This window comes from Diplotaxodon limnothrissa, linkage group LG5 (assembly GCF_057381915.1).
Source record: "Diplotaxodon limnothrissa isolate DT_005_m linkage group LG5, D_limnothrissa_male_GT1.1, whole genome shotgun sequence".
Taxonomy (NCBI): Eukaryota; Metazoa; Chordata; class Actinopteri; order Cichliformes; family Cichlidae; genus Diplotaxodon; species Diplotaxodon limnothrissa.
Genome location: NC_140600.1, coordinates 38,805,273 through 38,824,369, shown reverse-complemented (window position 1 = coordinate 38,824,369; position 19,097 = coordinate 38,805,273). Strand labels below are relative to the sequence as shown.

The 19,097-nt window shown below is 42.1% G+C and overlaps 1 protein-coding gene across 1 annotated transcript; it reads left to right on the top strand.

Annotated features, from left to right (window-relative positions):
* The first annotated feature begins 1,643 nt into the window (after positions 1–1,643).
* Positions 1,644–13,812, top strand: LOC146632854 (delayed-rectifier potassium channel regulatory subunit KCNS2). Its single transcript, XM_085354748.1, has 9 exons — positions 1,644–1,814; positions 1,943–2,076; positions 2,954–3,118; positions 3,198–3,369; positions 4,474–4,557; positions 5,485–5,646; positions 6,927–7,010; positions 12,427–12,519; positions 13,363–13,812. The coding sequence occupies exons 1-9, from the start codon at positions 1,644–1,646 to the stop codon at positions 13,810–13,812; spliced, it is 1,515 nt and encodes a 504-aa protein (XP_085210874.1).
* Positions 13,813–19,097: the final 5,285 nt, after the last annotated feature.

Genomic DNA, 19,097 nt, shown 5'->3' with positions numbered 1-19,097 from the left:
TGCAAACTGTGGTTACGCTTAGATTAAGTCTGGCTCTCAACCAGTGCTTGTTGTGTTTTGTGGTCAACATGAAAATGTCTCTATGTACTTACATATTAGTTTCTGCCCCCCTGGTCTTAAAAGTGCATTTAGAGCAGCAGGTGGAGTTAGAGGTGCTAGAATTTTAAAAAGAAGCTCAAACGTTTGGAGCAGAAAATAAAGCTGAGACTCTTCTTTGTTACACGCTCTTCATGGGGGGTTTAATGAGTGCTGACTCAGCTTGAGATAAAGAAGACAAAGATTAAGGGCGAGAGATGAGTCATGATTCAGTCAGATGCACATTAACTGTCAAACGATCACAGCTTCCATTAAAATGTTGTGTCTGTCATCAAAGGGGTCGTATTCAGCTAATTTCCAGCCCCAAGAATAGCTCTGAGTGATCGCACTTCAAAATAATCCTTGTTTATGTCATGGTGAAACTTCCAGTTCATCCTCTGTCTGAAACCAGACGATTTAGCTCCTCCCAGCTTGTTTCTGATTGGTCGCTCATCCCAAACTGAAGGTTTTAGGGAATATATTATTTTCTATCCCCATCCATAATGTCCAGGATGGACATGGGTGGAGATGTCCACTCTTTATGACATCACAAAGACCCAAGAGCAGAAAAAACTATGTGAATCTGAGTGTTTAGCACAGTCTGAAGCCTGGAACATGTGACTCATAGAAGGAAGGAGGAGAAGGATAAACTGTACAGGTTTCCTCTACCTGTACATGACGTATAGATGCAAGAATAAGAATAAAACTTGATCGTCTGAGTGAGTGATAGTAGAACAGAGGGGCATTATTTATCATTGTTAGTGATACTGAATCGCAGTACTTACTCCTCACTAGAAGGCTGCGGTTGCCGAATATAAAGCAGCTCTCATGTAACTGAATCTGGACCGTAAAGATCGCGTGTACTCAGAAAACCATGCGTCGATAAATTCCCTTTGAAAAAAAACATTGAGAAATGCCTCTGAGCTTCGGCCCAGCAGAACCACGGCAGAAAACGCCGATTTAAGTTAGGAAACGTCACTTTGAATTGGCTTTTCCACCTCTGATGTCTTTTCCTTTTAAGATGATTACATTTTAATGCTTCTTTTCTCTCGCTGTCTCACTCATGTGTCTTACTGACAGATTCACATGTGAGACAAGAATCAAGAGGGGGGGTTATGAGAAGTCTTCACAGAAACTGCTGTAGATCTGTGTTTGTGTCCTGTGGAGATTTAATTCAAAGCTGAATTGATTTTTATGTCTGAGCACAGCTTGGCTGTTTGGGTTTTATCCATATACGTTCACAGTTTTTGAAATTAACCAGCAATTTTATCACAAATGACTTACACAAAGGGAAACTGTTGCAGCAGAGACATGCGGGGATGCGGTGAAAGGAAATGAATGGTGACAGATGGTTGAGTATACTGGCATGATGTGGTAAATATGTTGACAAGGGTATGTTTACAGGACTCAGGCTAACACACTGATAGATCAGACTCACAGTTCCTTTTTTATCTACATCGTGTCTTTTAATAATGTAACCACAAAATTAAATGTCTCTAAAAAGTGTCAGAGCGGTGTTTTTCAGTTTGTGTTCATTTCATTGTCTTTGTGTCTCAGCTGATCTAACCATGGGGAAGGAGAGTCTGCCCAGCTGGGCTCACCAGGACTCTGACGAGGGTCTCGTCCACGTGAACGTCGGAGGTCTGAAGAGGAGCCTCTGTTCCAGCACGCTGAAGAAATTCCCAGACACCAGACTGGGAAAGCTGCTGGCATGTGACTCAGAGGAGGCCATACTGCAGGTGTTTGGGTGTGAGCGGGATACGACTGACACGAGACCTGATGGATTTTTGCTTGACTTGTTGAAAGCCCACCTGCTTCTCTTCTTCTTCACTCTTCCTCTGTCGTATTCCCACCTTTCCTGCTATAGGTGTGTGATGACTATGATGTGCAGGAGAAGGAGTTTTACTTTGATAGGAATCCCGGCCTGTTCCCTTACGTCATCCACTTCTACCAAACTGGCAAACTTCACATCATGGAGGAGCTGTGCGTCTTCTCCTTCAGGTCTGTCTGAGCAACATTCATTTTAACATCCTCATCTTTCTGCATCCCAGAGAACCTTTACACCTGTCATACCAATCCAGCTGGAACTGATTGTGGACGTTTGTGACTCAAACAAAGGTTTTAGTCTGTTCAGTTTTTCTTGGTTTATCTGACCTGTAATCAGACACAGCAGCTGCTAACAGACTTCACTGTTCATTGTTGCTTTGCATGAAAAACTTTAAAGCCTAAAAACATAAACAGTAAAATGAATTCATCAACTCTACACAATCGTGTAAAATTTAAGCAGCTGATCCTTTGAAAAAGTCACAAACCCAAACTACTGAGACTAAGTTGTAACATCTCACCTCTTATTCATGATCTCACACACTGAAGCACTGCTGTTGTGCACAAATGTGACATCATCTACAGTCACTGAGGGTGCAGCGCTGGTGGTGGAGGCTTTGATTGGTCCCGTGTCCTGGACATGAACGCAAAGACTGAGCTCCACGGTTGGATTGTTTTTGTTTTACTTTTCTTTAACGTTTGTTAAACTGAGGTTTGCTCAAAAAGCCTGTTTGGTTACCTTCAGGAACACATCCTGGTTTTCACACCAAAGCAAATCTGCAAATCCTGTAGTGGATCTTCAGGTGTGTCAGTGTTATATTTGTGCTGGAAAGAACAAGCAGAGATTTAACGTGAATTAGGCCTTTGGCCTGCTTGCATATGTCCTTTGTTTATGCAGCATAATTATAGGAGTCATGGATCCATTTAGTGCACTAATAACATTGGAAGCAGATGAAGAAAAAAACAGATGGAAATCATTTTATTTTGATGTAGTTTGTACTTTTCTTTTAATACTGCATAGATAACCTTGATTTGGCTTCTATTCCCCGAACAGCCAGGAGATCGAGTACTGGGGCATCAATGAGTTCTTCCTGGACAGTTGCTGTAGTTACCGTTACCACGACCGCAAACTGGAGAGCAGCCGACATCGTAGCTGGGACGATGAGAGCGACGCCAGCAGTGTAGACACATCTGTGGATGAGATATCCGACTTAAACAAGTAAAAGACACACAGCTGCACTTTCTTTCTCCTTTTTTTAAATAAATTATTAACTCACTGCCTTTTTCCACCTTCGCAGAGACATGCAGCACTTCCAGGAAGTGCGTTATGGGAACATCAGGAAGTGTTTGTGGTTGACGCTGGAGAACCCGGGATACTCCATCCCCAGCAAGCTCTTCAGTCTGCTCTCCATCGGAGTGGTGCTCACATCCATCTCCACCATGTGTATCAACAGCATGCCAGAGTATCAGGTGGGTACGGCGAGCTGGAAACGTGGAGACCAAACAACACGGTTCAGTCAGCTTTCAGCCGGAAGCATCTGTTGGCTTCATCAGGCTGATTCAGGCTCACATGAAGACAATTCGAGTATTTAACCCTTTTCATCCACAGTTTCATTAAAACAGTTTATTTGCTCTCAGAGTCAAACTCAGTGAAATCAAATAGACAAACTAATTTTGTGTGACTTACACTCGTCTAATATTACCAAAGATGTCTTTCACAAAGAGCCTTAAATCCGCTCTGAGAAAGACAGAAAAACATGCTTGAAGCAACCTTATGAACTGAAAACAAAGTAAAATACTGATAATTGTTTGCATCCAAACAGAGTGATGCTAAAAACCAAAGTGCCCGGGTCCAGGTCACAGGGACAGCGATGTCCTGGCCAGCTCTCCCAGCTTTTTAAGGAAGTAAACTGAGATATAATCTCTCCAGTGTGTCCTTTAACTGCTCAGACAGTCTGCAGAGGAAGTTCATTTCCTTCGTTTGTGACCTCACTCTTTCAGTAAGTGGCCAAAGGTGATGGTGGGAAACTAAATGAACCAGTAAATCAACAGCTTGGACACGCAGCTCTCTGTGCTTTAGATTTTTCCTGATTAAGTCCCAAAACACACGAACAACTATTTACATAAAGATAATTAAAGAAGAATAAAGTACCAATAAAATGATTTAATCAGTCAGATAGATTGACCCTGTTTTACTTGTGTTTTATTTAAACTCTTGATGCCTTATTGAGTCTATTTTTTAACATGTTTTTATCCTTAGTCCACCTTATATCATCACTTTTACTGTTTGTATTTGCATTTATTACAACAGATCATTTCTGTTTAGCCACCATGTGTCTGTTTGTCTTTTCTTTGGCTCTAAGATCAGCGTTCATGCTGAACTGAGCATTCTACCTTTGATGTCTGTTAAAGAAAATCCTGTCGTTGAAAAGATACATGAATAAAAATTTGTGTTTGTAATTATTTCAAAATAAAAATATCTAATGGGCTCTCAAATTTTATTACATTTGAAATCACTAAATGTTTAATTGAAAACACTTTTAAAAACTGTCCTCTGTCCTTTTTGTCTCCCAGACTTTTGATTCTGATGGAAAGTTGATTGAAGAGCCGACCATGCAGGCGCTGGAGGTGTTCTGCTCCTGCTGGTTCACCTTCGAGGTGAGGTGATTAAAACTAAGCCTGCTGTGAACTGTTTTACTGTGCACTAAAAACTCACTGGGTCTAATATTTGAGGTTGTGTATAAGGGCATTTCCCATGCATGTCAATGAGAAGAAAAAAAGTAATAAACTTAACTGTGTATCAGTTAAGCAAACAATAAAGATAATATGCTTTAAAATGATCATAAATATGTATCTCACGCTGGAGATTTATCAAAGGGAAGATGAAACACAGCACAGAGTTTAATGTCTTTGCAGGGATGAAGGAAAAGGCACTTTAAATACTCCTGAAAGATAGCAACGTGCTACACGGTGAAGGCAGGAGAAACAGAACAGAGAGGATCACTCCGAAAATATACGGAGCAGGAAGTGAAAAAAAACAGAGAAATAGGTCGCGAAGGAAGACACGGGGACAACTTCACAAAGACTAACAGAGTAAATACAGCAGAGAGAGAAAGGTACACAAGGAGGGAATTAAACTTATGGAAGCCAAGTGAGGAAATACCCTTCAAAATAAAACAGGAAGAACGTCAGTTTGAGGTTTGAGCCCACGTTCCTTTACTGTGTATCTTTCCCCGCTCTCTCTCCCCTCTTTACTGCTGTCCCGTCAAATAAATCTTTAAAATAAAGAAGGAAGTAAAATGAAAAGAAGACAAAGAACATCACACAAAGACGCGGGGAACTCACGAGACAAAGAAAAAAACCCTCAAAGAATGCAAAGTCAGACCATGATGAGCTGTTACATACTTCATTCAATTGGTTTGACTTGCATCAGTTTAATTTTATTACTTTGTTTAGACCAAACACAAATTCCAGGCACAGTTAAAATACCTAAACTTAAATATTAGGCCCAAATATGTCAGTGCTGATAGAGACGCTGAACACAGAGGACAGTGACAAACGCTGAGTGTTTGTGATCTCTTTGAGGTCGTCACGCGGCTGCTGCTCGCACCAAACAGGAAGAAGTTCTTCCATCACCCTCTGAACATTATTGACATGGTGTCTGTGGTTCCCATCTACGTCACTCTGCTCTTTGACATGACTCTGGGATCCGAGTCCGAGCTGGGCAACCTGGGACGACTCATACAGGTCTGTGCTGTGGATGTGGACCGCATGCTGCTCTGGTAAAAATGTAACGAAGGATTCGTCACATTTGTCATAATCGCTCAGTAAAGGCTGTGATAGTTTGTATTTATGGTGACAGTGTCTGATATGCAGTATTAATCTCATCAGTCCCATCAAAGAGCACACTGTTAATATTACATGCACCATCTGTGGAGGTTCTGCTAGCCTCAAACTGTAACGCTGAGACAGTATTAATAACTGCAGACCATGTAGAGTGAGATCACACAAGCAACAACAACCAGTTCTTGGACCACGCTCATTTTATATTACACACGATGAAGAGAAATCATAAAGGAAGTCAATGTAAGAGTGTATGCTTACTCACAGGTCTTAATGTCACACTTAAGATTCTCCTGTAGCAGGAGGAAACTAAGGCTTATGGATTGTAGCTCCATTAGTCTGATATATTTCCAGGTCCTGAATGACAGTCTAGCATTTCATGGATCTGTGCGGCTAATTAGTGCACAACTATGATACATGTGTAACTGGAGCTATTTCTCAATCAATATTTCTAAAATGACAAACAGATTCAAATGCCACAACACAAAACCTGCTCTTTATAACAACGACGTTCAGTTCATTTTAAATTTAAAACATCGGGGTCAGGGATTTTTTTTTTAGGGTTTCATTTCACATTTGAGTAACTTTTTATGATTCCCAGTTCAAAACAGTTATATTTAATGAGGCGCCTCCGTTCACCCACTGTTCAACCCTTTATCACACCAGTATCATACTGGGCCTGGGCTTATTTTATCATTGTGGCTGTAAAATTATAAAATAATTCTCATCTTTCAGGAACCATTTTTTCTGTAGCCCAGTGTGGTTGAGGAGTTACAGTAATGTGAAGCTGATTTTTCCATGAATGCTTTGTGCTTATCTCCCTAAAGCTCGTCTTCTCTTCTTTCTGTTACTTTCTGTCATTTAAAGAGCACTAAAAATAAAATGGGCCTGCTGCTGAGCTAATGCTAGGGTCTTTAACACCAACATGTCGTTGATGCAACTTCCTTCCGATTGGCTGTTCCTCGCAAACAAAAGCTTAGAGCACATGGTGGGTGTGGCTTCTGTGCTCATTAGAAAAAACCCCATCTGAAGCTCGTGGCGATTACGCGTCCATACACGGACCCCGTTATTTGAAGCTTCGTGACTCCACCGTTGGATCAGTGTAGTGAATGTCTGCAGCTGCTGCCGTGCAGCCAGAGTTCGACTCTTTTTAAAGACTCATAGTCCACTCTGTGTCCTCTCAGGTGTTCAGGTTAATGAGGATCTTCAGAGTGTTAAAGTTGGCGCGACACTCGACAGGCCTGCGATCACTGGGAGCAACACTGCGGGTGAGTGGGGACTCTGTCTGCTCACACAGACACACAAAGTTTTGTAATGTGTGGATCCCATACACACAGCGACATTAACCAGCCGTACAAACAACGTGACTGATTTTTTTATTTTGTAGTTTTGTGACATTTTGTTCTGTTGACCTTTCTGTAGACGCCTCAGATACAGGTTGATGGATTGTGAGCAGATCTCAGCTGATGTGATGCACACTGTTTTGGAGATGACGCACAAAAAAAGACAACGGAAGGAAACTAAAGTTTGCATGTGGGCTGCAGTTTTTAACACAAGATCTCACTGATGTTCACTTGTTGAGTTTAGGGGAATTGTGTCAGTGTGTTTGAGATGGAAGAAAAACAACATTAGGAAACGCATGACTTAGCAATTCCAATTAGCTAGCATTGCTGTGGATGGTTTATAATTCAAATCATGCTTTCAAGGTATAAGTTGGATTAGTGAGGTCATCTGTAAAAGCCTTGAAGCTAGCACAATCTATGATGGCAACATTTACACTTTAAGTCATGTTTACACATTAATCTGCTCAGAATCTCTTTATGCAACCTTTAACATCTGATGGAAACTTGGTTTAATATTCTAAATCAGTCCAAGCAACCTTTTTGTGTATATTGTGTATGTTTAGTATCATGTGTAATGTATCAATGACACCAGCGGGGAAAATGGACGCACCATCCCAATTCCTAAAAAGTTGGGACGCGGCGTAAAATGTTTTTGTAAACCTCATAGACCCAAAGTTTATTCACCGAGAAGCTCAGAGAGACCGTTTCTAAGAAGTAAAATATTCCAGAATAATGTTCCTGAATTTAAAATTGTGAAGGCTGTGAATATCTCCTCATCTATGATGCATAATATCATCAAAATAATCAGAGAATTGGGAGAAATCAGTGTGTGCAGGGTCGGTTCTGCCTATGAACACAACTCACCGTGCCATCTGCGCGGGACGGCAGGTTAAAGCTCTATCGTGCAAGCAAGAAGCCGTATGGTAACGTGATCCAGAAACGCCGCCGTCTCTCGTAGCTGATTAAAATTGGACTGAGGCAACGTGAAAAACTGTTCTGAGGTCAGACGAACTGAAATGTGAAATTCTATTTGGAAATCATGGATGCTACGGCCTCTGGACTAAAGAGCAGAGGGAACATCTGGCTTGTTATCAGCACTCAGTTCAGAAACCTGCATCTCTGATGGTATTACATATGCTTCCATCCAGACGACAACTTTTCCAGGGAAGGCCTTCCTATTCCCGCAGCACAGCTCCTTGGATAGAGTCCAAGTGCTGAAGTGGCAGCCTGCAGTCCGGACCGTACACCAACTGAAAATCGCTTCTCGCCTGCTGCACATGCCGTCCATCTGAGGATTAGTGATTAGTTTTAAGACCCGCTCGAGCCAAACCTCTCAGACTGTGATCAGTCAGCATACCTGTTAAGCCACTGACCTGCAACAGACGTCTTTCCCGGGATTTCCAAGCTGGTCTCTGTGCACTGAGAAAGGAACTGAGGAAACTTACCTGCCTGTCCACACGCCACCGCTCCTCCCGTCCCTCCCAGGATGTCAGGATAGTCTAACCACTCCTCTGCTCTGGCTCTGACCGAGTCTTCTCTCCTTTGTTGACAAAACAGCCGCCTGAATCACCGTCCTGTGATTCATCAGCCTCAGGTCCTGCTGCCTTTTAAACCTTGTGTAAATACACTTGTTAAACAGCTCTGTCGGTTGCTGGGTTGTGAATGCAGAGTCCAGAACTTCAGAGTCTCCTTTGACTTATGACAGCTGGTCTCCTGAGTTCCCAGATGTTTATGGACTCATAATGCATGCATGTGGGAATGCACGGCCTGTCCCAGCATCCTGAGATGGACTACTGTCATCAAATTCAAAATGAGCATTTATTTTTCTTAAAATTAGATATTTTGTCAATTCTATTGTGAACATAATCTGATATTATGGAAATCCATGTGTTCTGTTTTATTTGACATTTTTTGGAGGTGGAGTTGTTGATGAAGGATCAGGGACCATGCTGCTCCTCCTGGTTTTCATTACATCTGCACATTGTGTTTCCGTCTCGTCTATACCATGAGCTTGTTCCTTCCAGCAGAGGATTATTAAAGCCTTTATTAAAGTGCAGCACCACTTTAATAAAGTTCCTGATCCGTGACCGGCATTTGAAATGAAGCACTGAGAGCTTATTTGGTCTCTTTCCTGCATATCAAGTAATGAAAAAGCCTTTAACTCAAAACATTAGTTTAATGTTTAGTTTGATCTTGAAAATGGAAAACAAAACATTTCAGAAGTAAAGCATAATCTAATGAAAAAGCAGTTCTCTGAAAAAAGACCAGCTTCATTGTGAATTGACTTTTACTGCTGCTTATTTGTGGAAATGCTCCATTTCTCAGATAACTCATTTTTTTACTCCACTGACTGTTTTTTGCATACAAAGTTTTTTTTCTCTTAGATTTGTTTTTCATAGTGCAAAGGATCCACATTTCTTTATTTTTTACACTTCTTTTTCAGCACCATCCTTCTTCATTTTAATATAGCTGACATTTGTTTCCTTTAAAGCAGGGGTGGGGGCCATTTCATTTTTTACAAAGTACCGTGTTACTAAGCCTCATGAGGTTTCATGGCTATTAATGCACTCACCACAAAACTTGCACACGTTATTCTCTGTCTGTCTGTGGTCGTGTGAGAGCTGCTTGTTAAGGACTCAAACTCTGGGGAAGAGCATTAACGTTGAGCTCTCAGCTCATCATGTTTAGCATGTTTCGAACTGTAATGGCGCCGGCGCCGCGCCACAAACTGGGCACAGCTTGCCTTTCACTTAAACAAAGAAAAAAAATCAGGTGTCCATCTTTCCTGGAACACGCAGCGTTCTGAATCCACCTTCGTTTTCATGACAGCTGCCAGGATTCATCCTTTGTTGTCAATCATGTAATAACGTACATCACGTGCTGTATTCAATTCAATTCAATTTTATTTATATAGCGCCAAATCGCAACAAAAGTTGCCTGAAGGCGCTTCATAGGTACAGAGAAAACCCCATCAATCATATGACCCCCTATGAGCAGCACTATGGTGACAGTGGGAAGGAAAAACTCCCTTTTAACAGGAAGAAACCTCCGGCAGAACCAGGCTCAGGGAGGGGCGGGGCCATCTGCTGTGATTGGTTGGGGTGAGAGAAGGAAGACAGGATAAAGACATGCTGTGGAAGAGAGACAGAGGTTAATAACAGATATGATTCAATGCAGAGAGGTCTGTTAATACATAGTGAGTGAGAAAGGTGACTGGAAAGGAAAAACTCAATGCATCATGGGAATCCCCGGCAGCCTACATCTATTGCAGCATAACTAAGGGAGGATCCAGGGTCACCTGGTCCAGCCCTAACTATATGCTTTAGCAAAAAGGAAAGTTTGAAGCCTAATCTTGAAAGTAGAGATAGTGTCTGTCTCCTGAATCCAAACTGGAAGCTGGTTCCACAGAAGAGGGGCCTGAAAACTGAAGGCTCTGCCTCCCATTCTACTTTTAAATACTCTAGGAACAACAAGTAGGCCTGCAGAGCGAGAGCGAAGTGCTCTAATAGGGTGATATGGTACTACAAGGTCATTGGCTCCCCGTGTGTTTCAGGATCGATTTTAAAGTTCTTTTATTGGTTTTTAAATGTCTTAATGGTCTTGGGCCGTCTTATCTCTCAGATCTGCTTTTACCATATGAACCCTCGCGGACCCTGAGGTCCTCTGGTACTGGCCTTTTCATTGTCCCTAAAGTCAGGACACATGCTCACGGAGAGGCAGCTTTTCAGTGGTATGGTCCTCGTCTGTGGAACAGCCTGCCGGAGGAGCTCAGGGCCGCAGAGAACGTACATGTTTTTAAGAACAGGCTCAAGACCCACCTTTTTAATTTAGCTTTTACTTAGCGTTTATTTATTTTATGCTTATTTATTCTATCCTGTTATTCTATTTACATCATTAATTTAGGTTTTGCCTAATATTTATTCATTTTATTCTTATTTTTTTTTTAAACTTCTTACTCTATTTATATTTATATTGTATCTTATTTATTTTATCTTTTTATCCTGTATATACTCTTATTAGGTCATATCTCCAGTGTTTCCTCAGAGGGGGCTCTCTGCACCGGGGCTTTGATTGACTGTGGCTGCTGGGGCTCTGGGGGTCCTCTCAGCCTGGCTGGGGGGCTCCTTTGCCTCCCTCCTGCTGTGTGCCCAGCCTGGAGGCTGCGGTCTGTGACCGGCTCCCGGTGCAGACGGCTCCCTGTGATAGTGTTTCCTCACTGGGCTCATGTGTGCCCAGCCCAATTTTACTCTTTAAGTGTGTGTGTGTGTGTGTGTGTGTGTGTGTGTGTGTGTGTGTGTGTGTGGGTGGGTGGGTGGGGGGGGGGGGGGTGTATGTATTCACGATCGTTTATGTTAATGAGAGTGTGGGGAGTGAGTTGGAGGGCGGGGTGGGGTGGGCTGCTTTTAACCATGTAAAGCACTTTGTGCTACATCTTTGTATGAAAAGTGCTTTATAAATAAAGATTGATTGATTGATTAAGATGGGGCCTGATTATTTAAGACCTTGTATGTGAGGAGCAGGATTTTGACTTGGATGTAGATAGCCGTCTGTTTTATCTCAGAAAACTAATGACTGTCAGTGGGGGTTTTTTTCCATATTTTTTTATTAATGCTATAAGTTACATATATAAAATATATACATGTTATTGCTTTGCGGTCCGATTGAAACGGTCTCGCATGCGGCCCGGAGGCCGGACGTTCCCCACCCCTACTTTAAACTGTGTTAAATTCTGCTGTGTTGTCAGATTGTGTTGCTCATTGCTTTCAATAAGAAGTTCATGTGATTGTTGGCAGGATTATAAAAAGTTATGGGCAGAGTTCCCTAAAAACGTTACAGGAGACGGGACACATCGCGTCAAAATGTCATAAATACATATCAAACTGTAATAATCTGTTGACATTCTTGAGATTTTCTTATTTCAAAGTGATTTCACATCTAGATGTCCTGAAACCAGGAACTGAACTCATCCATTATATGGAGGACTTTCAGCTTGGTGGAGGAGTGCGGCAGTCGAATATAAACATTTGTAGTTTTCGAAATCAGTATTTCCACATGTTCTCTTCTAGTCTTCTTATAAAACCTTCTTTTATGAGTTTTTATGAGGAAGTGCAAAACTTTAGAAGTAGAGTCACATTTACAGAGACAAACTTTTTGTCAGGCGAGCTGCAGACACAAAGTTCACATCAAGAAAAAACACAGATGAGTGTTTTCTCCCGCTGGGCGGGAGTGGCGGTGGGCGTTTGGCTGTGACGCTGTCACAAATTGAACCTCAGTTATTGGATCGTGACAGATGAGGCTTTGTGCACAAACACATCTCAACCCCTCCATGTTTTACCTGCAGCACAGCTACCGTGAGGTGGGCATCCTGCTGCTCTACCTGGCCGTGGGAGTGTCCGTCTTCTCGGGTATCGCCTACACTGCTGAGTATGAAGAGGTAAAGTTTGACTGACGTGAGGTCGCGTTCCTCACTGGTGGAAATCATTTCACTTTTAGTTTGTGTTCAAATAAATTCTTTGAATTTGCCTTTTAAAAGTTTAACATCTTAGTTTCAGTGATTTCAGTGAGAGTCTGTTTGGCGTACGGTTTTACAGCCATCATCAGTTTACAGTTTGAATGTTTCCAAAACTTTCTGAGCAGTTTGAATTCCTCTCAGTATAAATGTCGGAATGCTAACACGGCGATGAACGTAGCAAACATTACATTGTGAAATGTTCGGCGGATGCTACGGTATGAAGACGGAAAACATGGCTACACACTTCAACCAACTACTCAGTTACTTTGTAACAAAGTCTTTGTGTTAATACTCACTCGTGTTCCTCCGGCCAATGAAATCCTTGAGCTGATTTTCATGACATTTGGCTAATTAAAAGGTTTTGGCTCACAGAGTGTTTCACTTTAATTAGTGTCGTTAGACGCTGATAAATCCTTCACAGCGTAATCAAGCTGTTAGCTTTGCTTTGGTCTGTAACAAATAAAAATATCAGTGAGTGAACAGTCGAAGTGGCAGTTATCCTGTTTTTCAGGGATATCTGTGATGTTGGAAGACACACCTGTTGGTGTAATTACTAATGATTCAATTCAAAGAGCACATTAGTCCGTGTGGTCAGAGGTTTGTCTTTATCTCTTCCTCTTGAAAATTAGAGCTTCAACTTTGTTCTGATAGATTTTATATACCAAAGTATTTTATTATTTAATTGTGTTCTTTACATAATAATATTAATACATCTGAAAATCATTACCTTGGATGTCTAAAGCATCCCTCTGTGTCTGATTCCAGGATGTGGGCCTGGACACCATCCCGGCCTGCTGGTGGTGGGGGACAGTGAGCATGACCACAGTGGGTTATGGAGACGTAGTGCCGGTCACTGTGGTCGGGAAGTTGGCGGCAAGCGGCTGCATCCTGGGTGGCACCCTGGTGGTGGCGCTGCCCATCACCATCATCTTCAACAAGTTCTCCCACTTCTACCGTCGCCAGAAAGCTCTGGAGGCGTCGGTGAGGAACAACAACGGCAAGAAGATGAGGATGAGCTGCGAGAATGTGCCAGAGGAGGATGAAGAGGACGAGGGGTCAGACGGGGACAGCTGCTGCCTGGACGATGATGATATTGATGATATTGAAGAGGACGATATAGATTATGAGGATGAAGGAGGTGTAATAAACTATAGTTATGTGGAGCATCCATCTTACACGTCGATAACGAGGAAGAAGGAGCCGCATCAGCTGTGATGAAGAGCTGATGAAGAGCTGATGAAGAGCTGATCAAGGCAGGAGATCAAAGCTGTTCAGATTCACTTCCTGCCTCATGCATGACGTGTTCATATGGAAACGATGACTGCATTCATATTTAATCTGGCTTTTATTTAAAACAAGGCAACACAAGAGTGATCTGTACGCTTCAAGTTTGACCTTTGAACTCATCGAGCATAAACAGGAGGACTAAAGTCCAGGAGGGCTGGGATTTGATCAGATTTTGGGAAATTTAAAGAAATCAGGAGTTGGAGGGATCGTGTTGTAAACTGGTTTTAATTATTAGCTTTGGGTTTCCATGACAAACCTACATGATGGACGGTAGTTTGCTATTATTCGTGCATGTGGGCAGCTTTCAGGGTGGAAATTTGTTCTTTCTGATAATGAAGTTTTTATGTAGCTGTTAAAGATAAAACACCCAAAACAATAAAATTACATAAGGCGAGATTAAACACGAAGGTCTGCTCAAGAACCGAATCAATTGAGCCTTAACTGAGCTGGACTGAAGAGAAATAGCATGCACGTGTATGAAATGAAACGAATAAAAAGATTATGAAAGTCTGAATTGTTATTTTGTTCTTGAAGTAAAATGTATAAAGGTAACATTTGATAAAAAAAAAAAGTTGGTCAACTTTGTCATTTGAAGCCTCAGTGGAAGCATTTTTGTAGTTTTCTGCAGGTAGAATAAGAAAAGTTAAGCTGTGTTTAGGTTAGCATAAAGACTGGAAAGAGGTAAACGCTAGAGTGACCAACCGTCCTTTTCTTTGAGATGGATGAAAATGTCCGGGTTTTCCTACAGGCCTACAGAGGACTCATATGTGCAACATCATCCCCGAAATGTGGTGTAAGGGGTCGTTCCCCACGCACAGACGGGACAGAGCGCGGAGCAGCGCGCTGAAAAGATGCCAAAGCGCAAGTGCATCAAGAAATTTCTCTTGTACCATCCCAGTCGGAATAAATGGGAGGCGGAGTGCACTGTGTGCAGAGCTGGCACAGACATTTGTGTGTCTAACAAAGGTGCCAGAGATCTTGTTGCTCACATGGACACAGAAAAACTTAAAAAGGCTGCACGAGGCAAAAATTCATCTTGTAAGTTGACTGAGTTCTTTGTTACACCTGGAAAAACGAGGGTGCTTGTATCTGGAGCAGAAGGTGCACTGACATTTCATACTATGAAGCATCACAATAGCTACACATCCATGGATTGCACTAGTGTGTTGCTAAAAAAAAAACAACAAAAAAACATTTCCAGACTTTAACACAGCTAAAAAAGTTCAGCAGTGTCGCACCAAGACTGAAGCTATTGTCTCTCTTGAAGCTATGAAATCCAGTACGGTGACATTTCTCAGACTTAAGTAACCATGGAACAGAGAAAATATTCCCAATTTGACTGGACGAATGGTGGCGTGCAAACAAAGTTAACTGAGGTTAGAAACGCCAATTTTTGTAAATTTATTTATTTATTTATTTGCACTTGTTGACTTGTAAAAGCCTTTATGACATTTTTTATTTCACCATTCATTAACCGCACAGAGAAGGCATCTTTTAAATATGTTAAAATTTTCTTTAAACAAACAGTATTATTAAAATTCTTCATAACTGGGCCAAGTGTCCTCTGTTTTGGAAATCAAAATATGGTCACTCTAGCAAATGCAGTTAGCCCACATGTGTCAAAATCAGTGTGACTGACTGACCTACAGCTTTACTGAGTGAGAGGCCGGTGTGCGCCGTGTCACTGTTATGTTGCTGAGGGTTGTGTTTTAACCCAAACCGTGATCTTTAATAAACCTAATCAGTGACTGAAAGAAGCGCAACCAAGTCCCAAATGACTCGGACCGCTCAGGTTCTAACAGACTTTGTAAACTGTCTCTGAAACTGGGTCGTTATTTTGTCACATTTGGTTTAAAAAGACACTAAAGCCAAAAGTCACCTTATGATTAACAGTGAGATGCAGGCAGCATCTGAAAAACCAGAATTATCTCTGAGAACTGACTGAAAAATCTCACTGAGGTGTAAAAACCTAAATTGAACACAGATTTTGAGTGTGCTATAATAAACATGGTTGTGGATGTTTATAAAAATCCTTCCAGACGTTTCAGACTGGCTCAAAAAGGTGCACAAGACCCTCTCTGTGAGGAAACACTAACCAAAAAAATCTTACCAAACACTGCAACATTAATATATCACTTTAAGCATGCGCCAAGTCTGAATGAACGCAGTCACATAAATGCGACACCTGCATCTCTGTGGGTTGCTCAACTCACAAGACAGCAACCTAGAAATAAATACACTGGACATGGCAAGTTATCCCAGATGACGCTTCAGTTCATCTCCTGGAGGGTGATGAGATGCAACGTTTAGGCTCTGACTCAGGACAGCAGCCTGGGGCCTGGGGCTCGCTCGGGCCCCTTTGGAGGTGGGGTGCCCCCGGCCTCTCGGCCTAGGGCTCGGTCACTCAGGCGCAGCTGGGGGCCGGCGGAGCTCACGGGCGCGTCACTGCAACCCCCCCTGGCTTCTGCTCCGCGGCTGCTGAGTGAGCCCTCATCTGGGACTCTCCTCAGCTCTTACTGGAACAGTGGCGCGGCTGCCCCTCTGTTGGTCTTCCATGGTCTCTTGTGTTCTGGGGGCCTCTGGATGTCTGGAGTTTTGATCTCCTCCATACCCGCTTCACACCCTGGAGGACGGGGCTGTGGCCCCCCCACACTCCCTAGCAGATCATTACATGGAGAAACCTTTGGAATGCAAGCATGCTGATCCACACAGGTATGCACACATGGGTATTCACAGACGCGGACTAAAGCTTTCTTGGCTGCTGCCTCAAAGCACACTGTGCGCTGTCTATCTTGCGTGCTGCACAATATCGTTTATTACTTAGTAAATACTGATATCTATGACTAGCTAGTTTATTGTGATGGTGCTTTGTTTTCTCTATTATTATGTTGCTCTTTGTTGTTTGCTGTCTCCTCTGTTTGTTTGTTTGTTTGTTTGTTTGTTTGTTTTTTCTCCATACAGGTGACCCAGGAGTTTTTTTTTGTTTTTTTTTTTTTTTGTCTCTCTTCCCCCCCCTTCTCACCGTCTCTTCTCCCCTTGGGTTTTCTTTCTTTCTCTCCCCCTCTCTCTCTCATTCATTCCCCCTGTCCTATTTATTAAAAAAAAAAAAAAAAAAATGACAAAGGATGAACTGAAGCTCTGCCATCACGTAATGTCGCATACTGCTGTTTCTGATGTCATTTCAAAAAAAAAAAAAAAAAAAAAAAAAAAAAGGACAGCAGCTGAAAACCGTAAAATCATAATCTGTTGCACAGAAGAGCAAATACATGAAACTCAAGAGTAAATCATTTAAATTTGGGTCATATTCTAAAGATAAATAAAGATATACTGCATCTTACAGTATTTATAGATTCCTACAGGCCTGTTTCAGTTTGAGATGCGTCATTGGTGTTTGTTTAGTCATCACTTTGTGAAACGTCAAACACTTTGTACTCGTAAATGAACCAAACCTGTCAAACTGTCACTAAAAGTCAGTTCTGACGCTGCTGAGAGCATCAAACTCAGCATTCACCTGAGCTAATGTCTCTTTCTTTTTAATTCTACTAAGTCCTTTTCATGTCCATCTAATTTTTACACTCAGTTTATATTCAGTGTCCGTTGGGCACTTTGCTCTCTCCCTCTCTTCCTTTTGTTTTCTTTGTCATCATATCAAATGCAAATCAAATGTCCTTTAAAACTTGTCAAAGTCAAACAGAAGATAAAAAGGCACGTGTTGAAGAGAGAAAGGAAACCTGAAGTGCTGCATTTATAAAAGCACTAAAGATGTTTCTTAAAATGGAGACAACAAGTTAATAAAAAAGGGAAAATCTGAAAGAGAGCAAAGGAAAACAGAAACATTAAACTCATCAAATAACAAAGTTAAAGACAAGACATTTAATGAGGTGAAAAGATACTTTCACAATAAAAAAAAAAAAACAGGAAATGAAGGATAACCAAAACTCTTAAACACGACAGCATGAGCCTCGGTGCATATTTCTTTTATAGTTTTATGTAGCAGACGGTGGACGACAACACTGTTCTGGCTCTGGACTAACTTTTGAACTTCTAACTTAAGAAGCTGTTAACAGAAGAACTGGTTTAATATTTAGTTCTATTCTAGTTCCAGTTCACTCACCTCTGGTTTACTTACTATAACAACTTTCTTTCTGAGAGGACTGAAACCGTTAAGACGTCTTAATGAGAATCGGATTTGGGTGAACTGGCCCTTTAAATGTCACCTCTCTGCCAAAACTTCGTTCTGAAAGACAAGCAGGGTGAAATTTCCGCAGGATGAACGACATTAAGATTGTTCTGCAGCTTAGCTTGAGTTTCACATAATGGATGCTTGTGTCGGACGAGTCTCCGGGCAGGATTCCTTCCAGTCTGACAGAGAGCTGATGATCCACAGTTTGAAGCTGTGCCACGTCGAGTTGGGGCTGAACGCTGTTGTCTGTTTGAAAACGCGGTGAGAAACTGAGAAAGGTTTTTGTCATCATTTGAAAAAGCCTTGGCACAATGTTTCTCAGCCTAAACACAGTGCAACGTCTGCCTTTTCAGCATGATGAGAGTGTGTTCAGGACTTTGGAAGAAAAAGTAACGGATGAACTGTAAAGTTTCAACAGTGCTCAAAAGGAAACAATTAAGGGATTAAGGGAACAATCAGTCAGAGCAGTTAAGCATCAAGGACATCTCTCTGTCCAGTTAGGAAGCAAAAACTACGACTCCACTTCAGCTGCTTTGGATCAAAGTGACATCAGGAGCCCTGGAGAGGCTGGACTCCTTTAAAGCAGCACAGGTAGTCCAGCTCCTCTAGGACGGCACGACCATTCAGGTGCCGTCAGGGTTTGTCAGTCTCAGAGAGAGACATCCAATTCATTTAGTTCAATTCAATTTTAATCATGTAGCTCCCAATCACAGCAACAGTCAGACAAAGGTGGCTTATCCAGTCATCCAGTCAACCCCCGGAATTTGTGGGGGTTGCGTTCCTAGAGCCCCTACGTTCCTGGATGTGGTGAATGAAAAGGCCATGAATGCCTATTTCTATAGTTTGAACCCTAAATATGCAGGTGGGCAGCATCTTAGAGCTTTAGGAAGAGCAAAAAGCTCAAGAACACTCAGCAACATGCAGCAGGTTGGGGGCAAGGCTCTACAGTGGGGGGGCAGTTGCCCCCTCTTGCTCCCCAGTAGATCTGCCCCAGTGCTGGATGTCCTCTTTCTAGGAAAACTCTCACACA

Coding starts and splice junctions, on each gene's coding strand:
- LOC146632854 (XM_085354748.1), top strand. CDS start 1,644: ATGGGGAAGGAGAGTCTGCCCAGCTGGGCTCACCAGGACTCTGACGAG. Junction 5,647..6,926: donor ACCTGGGACGACTCATACAG/GTCTGTGCTGTG, acceptor GTGTCCTCTCAG/GTGTTCAGGTTAATGAGGAT. Junction 7,011..12,426: donor CACTGGGAGCAACACTGCGG/GTGAGTGGGGAC, acceptor TTTTACCTGCAG/CACAGCTACCGTGAGGTGGG.